The sequence below is a fragment of the Onychostruthus taczanowskii genome, unplaced genomic scaffold (assembly GCF_017590055.1).
Source record: "Onychostruthus taczanowskii isolate IOZ18803 unplaced genomic scaffold, ASM1759005v1 scaffold285, whole genome shotgun sequence".
NCBI lineage: Eukaryota > Metazoa > Chordata > Aves > Passeriformes > Passeridae > Onychostruthus > Onychostruthus taczanowskii.
In genome coordinates this window covers 107,750-117,165 of record NW_024500184.1, presented here as the reverse complement: position 1 = coordinate 117,165, position 9,416 = coordinate 107,750, and the positions used below count along the sequence as shown (strand labels likewise).

Genomic DNA, 9,416 nt, shown 5'->3' with positions numbered 1-9,416 from the left:
TAGCAAAGTCAGGGATGCCTTTCATGGAAGTGAGACTGTATGGGCAGAGAGCATTGTTTCTGTTTCCAGGAGGAATTACAAAGGCAGGACTCAAGACCATTCACCTGCTGCTAAACGTGGCCGCAGGTGCAATGAGGTAGCCTTTTATCCAGGAATGTCATGGTCATGTCTCTCTGTTTCTTGTGTGTGAAGCAGTGGCCCAGACTCTTCTTGGTTACTACTTGGTCAGCATTACAAAACACTGACTCCAGCGCAAAAGGTAAATATGGAATTTTGGTTTGTTTTTTTTCTGCATATTATGTACTACAGAAATGCAACATTCAGGCTAAGTCAAGTAACAAAGAGGAAGCCATTCAAAACTGACCATCAAAATAAATTGTAGAAAGCAGATTTTATATGACAATACACATGCAGCTTGCAAAAGAATAAAGACAGTGAACAGGTATTAAAACACATTTCCATACAGAGACAGCTTATGCAGCAATTTACAAGTTTAACCTCTGGCCGGAGTATGCAAGCCCTTTAAAGCTGGCATTCAAATTACCACTAGCTTAATCGGCCATACTTAGTTTAAGTACATAGCAAAATTTAACTTAATGTTTACATTCACTAGCCATCCAATCCAGCATCAAGGCACTTTCCTTGTTGGTACATCTGTTCCTGTGTCCCACACCTCCACTCACCTAGATGCATATTGGCACAGCAAACTGGGTGACCAGTAACTTCTTATCCCCAAATAAAAGCAATTGGTTACTAGACAATCCCTGGCTGTATCAAAGTGTCAGGCTAGATGTGACACCGTAAACAAAACTGGTGTGTTAAAAAAACACGGCAAGTTGACTGGATCCATTAACAAATGTGCTTTGATGATGAAAAGTGATAGGTGTTAACAGTTTCACACTGCAGAGAATGCCCATCTGCCACGCCTGTGATCCCCAAAGAAGAACAGCTGACACTTCAGTCTGAGCAGGAGGATGTGGATGTGGAGCTTTCCAGCCATCAGTCAACAGTTGTGCCATAAGTATTTTTCATCTATTGTTACAGAAGTGTGCTTCTGCAGAGTAGCAATGACATTATTGCATATATCCCCTTCAGGTTGTCTTTGCAAATAAATACAAGTACTGGCTAAGGCTGCATTCTGGGAGGTACTTGCTGCCCACCCTCTCTCTGCACTATAGTTAAGAGGCAGGGAAGCAGACAATTGTTGAAACATGGCCCTTCATTATTATCTTTAGGGTTTTTTTAATCAAATCTTGTGGCCTTAGAAATGCATCCTTGTGCATTAACTCAGCACTGCTTTTATTTTCAAGAATGGCTCAGATTGCACAAATCCTACAAAGGAAACAACAATGAAAGCAAATTCACATGATTTTTACAGGGGTTTTTTTGTTTGTTTTACTGATCCTTTCACTTTGAAGGAAGAGAAATGTAAATTCATGAATCCATTACAAGGTGCTTAATTTCAACCTCCTCCAGATTTTTGCATTTTTACCTCCACTTTTCTGGATCAAAAGCAAAGCTGAAGACTCAGGTTGGCTGCAACTCCCTAACAGCTGTTTCATGACAGAAGACTCAACATTTTTATATAAACTTCTCCTGTATAATATTATAAGCAACTCCTGAAATTTAAAATGACTATATGTATCCATCCTTGCAGACAGACAAGAGGTTATGGGGATTAAGGAACTCTTACAGTCTCAGTCAAGAGAGCTTTTTAACCCAGTTAAAGGAATGCACTCAAATAACATTTAATCTCAACTACAACCACTGTCTAACGGGAAAAATAAACTAGTGTATTTAGTTCCATTTAATGCATATAAATTACAATGCAAAATGTCTTCGCCCTGGAGTGGGGCAGACTCTTAACAATCTGACAGTCTTTGGAGTTTCAGATCTCACTGAGAAGTCAATTCCATTGCAGCATACACTGATGGAGATCTTGGGTATGTGAGACCTGTCTCTAAATTAAACTATTACTTAATGTAAATGAGCAGTGGTGACCCCACCTACCAGGCATACTGGTTAAAAGCATACATGATGTATGCTTTAACCACCTGACAGAGCTCAGATTTACAAAGCTGAAGCTCCCACCCAGGTTATGGGACTTCTCCAGAACCCAGGAACGGGACTCAGCCCTAGCATGCAAACTCCCTCATCCTCCCAGGGCCAAGGTTTTTTCCAGCTTTTGCTACCATTCTGTACCAGACAAGCACATACTTGTCATAAACTCTCCAGAACAAAGTTTAAAAAGTTTAAAGTTTTCCTCTGCTGTGCTTGTACTGTCACCTTCAGGCGTAAAAGGCAGCTTAATTTTCTATAATAGCATATATGAAGCAATCCCAAGATTTTCACTATAGCAGGAGAGGATATTCCTAGACTATCTGCCCTTAAAGTGAGCCAACACTCCAGAAAACAATACCAATCATCTCCTGGTCTAACAGAACCACCACAATAGAACTACAACGGTTATATATTCACTTCTTTTGTAAACAGAGGAGCATTAATCACCCTGCATTTAAGAGATTTTTCAAATATGCTAATATATTTCTACTAGCCTCCCTTTCCACCACCAAATTAACAGTCCTTACAACTCATCTTCCACCTGTACCTGAAAAATTCCAGTCCAGGAAATCAAGATGGACATGAAAGTGTCTGTACTGAAATGTGACCTTAATAATGCCTTTATTTTGTTATGTGCACCAGTAGCCATTGGTGAAGGGGGGAGGGGAGGTGGAGGAGGGAGAAAACTTTTTCTTGAGTTACTATGTTAGGGCCAAGCTCAGAAAATTTCAGTGGATTGCTATAATTAAACTGCAGATACTCTTAAACACCTGTATGTAACTGTTTGATACACTTAGATTTTTGCAGTCCAAAGTACAAAATCTGGTTAAACCCTGAACACTGCACAATGTATTTGGCACATAGGTTTATGAACTAGCTGTATATCTGTTATTTATATGTATTGTGGCTTCTATAAGCTGTTCACCCACTAGAAGCTCCTGCTTAGTCTTTAGTATTTTAGCCCTAGATAATTGCTCTGTCTCAAAAGAGAGCATGTCACTGCCAGCCAGCCAGAACGTTCTCAAGGACCCACTCAATTCTTTGAGTTTATTACCACTGGCCCATAAACAACAATGAAAGATGTCAGAAAGGACAGGCTAGAACTCTTGTTAGCACAGATTTGAAAAATCAGAATCTCTTGCTGCTGTTCAGCAGTAGTTAAGTTTTGAGTGGTCCATGATTAACATCAACTGAGAAGAAAATGTTTTCCCTTTACAGAAAGGCAAGTAGCAACTTAAGAACTACCTGACATTCTCCCTCAAATAACATATGCTATCAAAAGTTAGTACTACTGAATCACAAAAACATATTTAAAAAAATCATCAACACGCTTTTGAAAACATCCAGACCTTTGCAGCACTGTTTAGACTACTGTCCCAGGGTGACTCTATGCTGCTTGCATCCCCATTCATCTGTTCTGTTTTGCTGGGTATTAGGTTCTGCACCTTCAGGACTGGTTCTGAGAGCTGAGGGGGGAGAAGAAGCACAGAGTTTGTTCTCAGGGACTGCCCTTGCTCCCTGCACCCTCCTCACAGGCTGCGCTGTCTGCAGCACGGACAGTGGAGGAAGCTCTCCTTTGCTTTTAGTTCGTTTTTAGCTGGCTGAGGCAGAGAAGTTCTGGACTCTGGCTTTTCTTTTTCTTGGAGCTGTTCAGCCCTGCTCCGGACTGAAAACCCAGAAAAACACTGGGAGCTCACACCTGTGGCCTGTTGGGAACCAGGACAAGGCACTGTCCAGCATAGGAGGGACTGATAAGAGATGAGCAAGCCAAGGTACACCCCACGACAAGGACTTTCTGATTTGCCATCTCTTCAGAACACTGAGAGGTTCTAGTGTTTATTTATTTATTTATTTATTTTTTAATGCTTGTGAATACTTTGCCTGTTAAATAAACAGGGTTTTTTTCCCCATTTTTCTCCAAGGAACTCTTTTTCCCAAATCAGCTGGGAGAGAGGCCACTTGAATTTGCTTTCTAGAGGGATCCCTCTGGAAGTTTCCTCCCAAATTCGCACTAAACCAGGACAATTACATAGCCAGGTAGCGGCCTATAATACTTCAGAGATGAGAGGAGGGATTGAATGCATGTGGCTGCTGGGCAGTTTTAATGAGCATGCACACTGCTCGACAGAGACTTTCCCTTTTACTTGTGGTTTCTACAGTCACTGCGAAGTTTGCATAGAGAAGATAACTCATCCCCCATTAAAGGAACTGCCATTTTTTCCAAGAGGAAGGTGTTCCGAAAAAGGAATGCTCTTTCAGCCTCTGAAAAATGAAAGATGGTCTCTCTGCTGTCTCATGGCAGCAGTTTTCATTACACCTTTGCCCTCTGGGAGGGAGTTTAAAGGTGCTGAGGTGCAGGGGAGTGAAAAGGAAGAGGACTGGTCTGAAGAAAGGTGTAATTATAGTAAGCTGCAATGCAGCCTTTTAATTAAAAGACAAAAGTGCCTAGATACAGGAAAATACTGTCAAGAGAAAGGAACTGTGGAATACTGAAATGTTATTAAAGACTCTGCATTCTTTATCTGTTTTAAATATTCCAAACTTCAAGAGGTAATCTCACGAATTTACTCTTGCACTTAATTTCTTCACAACAAAAGCATAAGACACATGTGGACATTTACATGTACACCCATCCTTCCATGCAAGCTGGCAGACAAGGGAAGATGAAATGATACTGACACAGGCTTTTAGCAAGTGCTCTGCAGAACAGCAGTACCAGAGGTCACAGCACAAAAGGTTTCAGGTGGTCTTAAATACATAGTTATTTTGCTGAAGGAGATATAAAACACCTGTTTTAGTCTCACCAAACAGCATTTAGTGTTTTGAAATACATTTTTGTTAGTGTCAGATTAGAAAGCTGACTAGCCTATATTAGATCAGAATTAATTAAAAAAACCCCATCTTTAAGAGTGCCATAAAATTACTGGTTATCACTGGAGAAGGGGTTTATTGTCCTGTAATTTAATTTTCATTTAAACACTGGTAGAGGAAGTTTCCAAGAAATGTAGCTTCTTCAAAAAAATATAAACTGTCTGAGCAGGGAAAGAGTGAGACATTAAGAAAAAAGTAAGGAATTTTAACAGCCACTTAAGTGTGTTTTGTGGCTCATGATTACTAACAGAGGTGTACTACCTGCGAAGTTCAAATTCAGAGTATAGGTTTTGGTTTTAGTTCCAAGAGCACCAATGACTTCAATGCTTTGGCTGCTTTCAGTTTCAAGGATGTCCTGCAGTATTAGTAGTGAGGTTACAGCACACTAATAGCTGCAGTCTGTCAGGAAGAAGATCATATTTCCTTTCCCCTGAGCACTCAGCAAAATGGTAAAAGCTTACAGCTTGTTACTTGAGCTGTACACAACAAAGGTGCACTTATTAAACAAAGGCATATATGCTTGCAGAAGTTTTATATCATCAAACAGTGACTGGGGTACAAAGCCTTTAAATAACTGCTCATCTGTGGTGTCATCTGATTTCCAAACTTTTGAACACGAGACTGAATTGCTGTGCGTCAAGTTGCAAGGCACATTTAGGCCAAATTATTCTATAGTTCATGTGTACACATATCTAAATGTAGGTGAAGTATCAGTTACTATAGTAGCATTCAGATTCAACTGATCTTGGTGTTTTCCTATTTGTCAACATAGCATGTTCTATTTAATTTTCGTGGGTTTTAAACAGGGATGAACATGATTTGCAGGTCTGGTAAGCTGAAAATTGAGGCACTGGGCCAAGTCAAAATTCAGTAAGTCAATTAAGTTACTGAAAAGTGTATCACGCAAGCATTCTGCCACGTCAGAATACTGAGCTTCAGCCTCACTTTTGCACAAAGCTGCACTGTGCAACTAGAGCTGGCTTTTTAGGCTCGTACACTGCCACGCATTGAAGTGGTTCTTCTGGGAGGTCTATTGGCTGATGTGGATATTTAAAACTTGACCTTTTCAATCGTGTGAAATTCTGTTATGAAGAGATAAAAAACGCCCAAAGTAGCACAAAGGCTTGTTCAGCTATCCAGATGTAAGGTTTTATGTAGTGCATAAACGTAAATCTCCAGTAGGTCTGGACTGGAAATTTTCCACAAAAACAGTCCTTATCGTATTTTGTCAAATTACTCTTTGCTTAATTTCAGTTTCTCTATCTGCAGTAAGATAAAAATACCTAGCTTACTTTATCAGAAACACAAGGGAAGATGTGAACAGGCACTAATGAAGGCCTAAACAGAGCCAGTCTTTTCTCTCACTGAGGCATATAGCCCCCTTGTCTCACAGTCTGTGGGAGGTAACTTTTTGGCATTTCATCAACTGAAAGTGGATTTTCTTCCACTGTTTCAGGTCTCACAGTTTGTCCTTCAGTACATGTTTGTAAAACATTTGATACAGCAGCTTCCTGGGTATTTTTTTCCATCCCAAGGCCCAATGGCTGTGAACTCTGACCTGAGATCTGCAGTTGAACAAATCCAACAAGATCTCCCTCATTAGCATGAGTAATCTGCTTTGCTCTTTCAAAGCATGACCTGTCTGTGTTGGTTTCATCCTGACCACCATTTTGTCTGAAATACTGCTGCCTCTGTGCTGTACTGTCAGCTCCTCCAGCATGATCCTCTGATCTCTCTTCTGAATCTAACAGGGGCTGAGTTGACTCAGACCTCGAGAAGACTTGCACAGGTGTCTGGTCTCTGTAGCCATTAAGCACCACAGTTGAATACTGTACAGTGCTTGAAGTGTTCTGTGTTGTTTCACCTTCATCGCTGTCAGAGACGCTCTGCCTAGGAGAAGACATGCACGAGGATCCTCCAATACCACTGCTGTGTCCTTCTGAAGTACTTTTTTCTTTTTTAAGCAAGTCAAAGGGTTTTAGATCTTGTTCTGAAAAAGACTTCTTGTCATCAGCTTCTATTTCTACAACGCTTACATCTGTAAAGCTGCCTTCTGGGTACATCTGATCTTTGGAACTGAAGTTATGCTGAAAGAAAGAGATGTATGTTGCCTAAGAGGAAGCTTATGTTACATATCAGAAGTCTCAATAAATATATGAATTTTTATTCATAATGTCTTTGAATTCCTTAATGTAAGTTCTCGCTTCACTAAGTCTGGCTATATACCCAAAGCATGTGTTAAAAAATGAAGGATACAGCTTTGTTTCCAATACAGAGTCTTAATTATGCAGCCATTCTAAAATGATAGTGGACATGTGAGCAAGTCTTAGCTCTCATTTTAATTATTCTTAAGAACTGTAAAGACAGAAGCATTTGCTGTGCAGCACAGGAACATTCTATACTGAGAACCATACATTACTTCAAATCATGTACTCAACATCAGAATATTTCTTCAAAGAAATTAGCCACAGTGTGTTGAACAGTTTGCCTGGTCATTCATCTCACATGTGGCATAAATTTTGCTGCCATCTTCTCATTCATGAGGAACTATTTATAGTCTTCTCTCTCACTCATGACCGAACTGTGCAAATAAGCCACTTCAGGGTTTTAAGAATGGGAATCATTAATTGTTTACTTAATGCTGATTTCCCATGAATGAGCAAAGAAATGAATACTTGACCATTCCAACTAGTAAACTGTAACTAACTTACAACTGTAAAGCCCATGCTAGACTGTGAATTTTTGCTAAGAGCCATGTACATCTAATGCTGAATCTACAGACACAATGAAGTTTTCTAACCCTATTGTATCACTATGTCAGCGAAACTTAATATTCAGGTTTTTCCTTGAAATCCATGTCTGCTAGAAGACAGAAGACTCCCACTGGTCATTTTATCTGAAACCTTGCAGACTAGGAAGATACAGGATGCAGAAAGGTAAGTATTACCTTAGCTGGAACTTGAGGAGACCACTGAGCAATGTTACTCTTAGATGGATCAGGTACGATAGGCCAGATATGTTTTTTAATTCTGTAAAGGATTAAAAATGGAATAAAGTCACAAGATGCACTCCCCAAATTCCCTGTTCATAGCAAGTACAGCAGAATCCAGAACACCACTCCCTACACAGAAATTTTTTATGCCAATTAAGAATGCTCTCTGGGTTACTCTTCATCTTTGTATGAGGCTGTACTACTTAGCAAAACACAGCTCTTAAACACATTGCACTTAACTCCTCCACACATTAGATGCAGCTATCAACGTAACAAAACAACAAATGGTAACAGCAAGAGATTTTCAAATTTATAGCACTCTAGAATGTACAGAGCTATTACTTAGGTAGTTTATGATGCATGCCAGTATGAAAATACAATCCTGCTTCTTTTTAATGTAACTATGAATACCAAAGGTCAAAATCTAAGCTAACTTCACAAATAAAAATTAAAAAAAAAAATTGGAAGAATACATTCTTAAGAGTTACAAAGCAGGTTATGTTACTTAAAACCAGAAGCTTCTGTTGATACATCACCCCCAACCAAACCAGCTTTGAAACTGATGCACCCATCCTGCTCTTTATAAACCGATCCAACAACAGATCCTCTGAAGGAGAACTCCGAAGAACAATTCAAGATAGGCTTTCCAACTGACATCCATTAAGAACTAATTTTAGGAGCAGCAGGGAGGTCAAAAGAAATAAAATGCTGTCTTTAATAAGAAACAAAGGATACTTGGCAGGGGACATAAGAGGGGTGTTACACCTTGCCAGGGAAAACACTGCAGCAATGACATCTTGGTTAAAGCCACAGACAAGAGGTTTGGGGTGGGGGAGCAGGAGGAGGCAGGCTGCTTCCCAGAAGCCAGTAAACAGGCACAGAGATACTGGAGATCATGTCTGCCTAATTTTTTTTTTGTCATAAAGCTTCACGTTTGTTAATGCTGTAATTAAACAGCCCAAATACAAGGAAGATATTTCCAAATCTTCACAAACTAGGGACCATAACGCCACTCACAGGATGACTAAAACAGTTTAATCTGATCAAAACCTAACAAAAGCATTAATTTTCTTGCAGTATTGAATAATAGAACATTTAGTATGTGTGTAATTAACAGTCAAAAATTAGTATGAGAAGAGGCCCTGGTTTCTCATGGAAAACACAGAAGTTTTTAACACCAATCAATAAGTGCATGTTTAAACTTCTTTTTCTGCTGTAACTGAAGGACACTTAACTGGGTTGGTATAAATTCTGCCATTTCTGTTATGCTCAGAAATATAAGAGGAAGAGTTCATTTGTACTTACAGGTCACGTTTGTTGAAGCAAAACAAAACTCCAAGGAGCACAATCAACAGGAATGCTAGACACACAGGTACAACTATGGCTTCAATTTCTCCTTTTCCTGAAGGAGGTGAAAAGAAGCAGTTATAGCCCACTTTGGCACTTAAGGAACTCAGCAGCAGTACATATTTCCAAAAGGTAAGGGAGAACC

General features: G+C 39.7%; 1 protein-coding gene across 3 annotated transcripts in view; it reads right to left on the bottom strand.

Moving 5' to 3' along the window:
- Positions 1-260: 260 nt before the first annotated feature.
- IL6ST (interleukin 6 cytokine family signal transducer) overlaps positions 261-9,416 on the bottom strand; it is a 33,119-nt gene continuing 23,963 nt past the window's right edge. For all 3 annotated transcript variants that reach the window (XM_041408006.1, XM_041408007.1, XM_041408008.1), the window contains 3 exons: positions 9,230-9,326; positions 7,880-7,961; positions 261-7,019 (listed from right to left, as the gene is read on the bottom strand). In XM_041408006.1, coding sequence (XP_041263940.1) covers positions 6,294-7,019; positions 7,880-7,961; positions 9,230-9,326 — 905 coding nt within the window. In that variant the 3' untranslated portion in view covers positions 261-6,293. The remainder of the gene's footprint in view (positions 7,020-7,879; positions 7,962-9,229; positions 9,327-9,416) is intronic.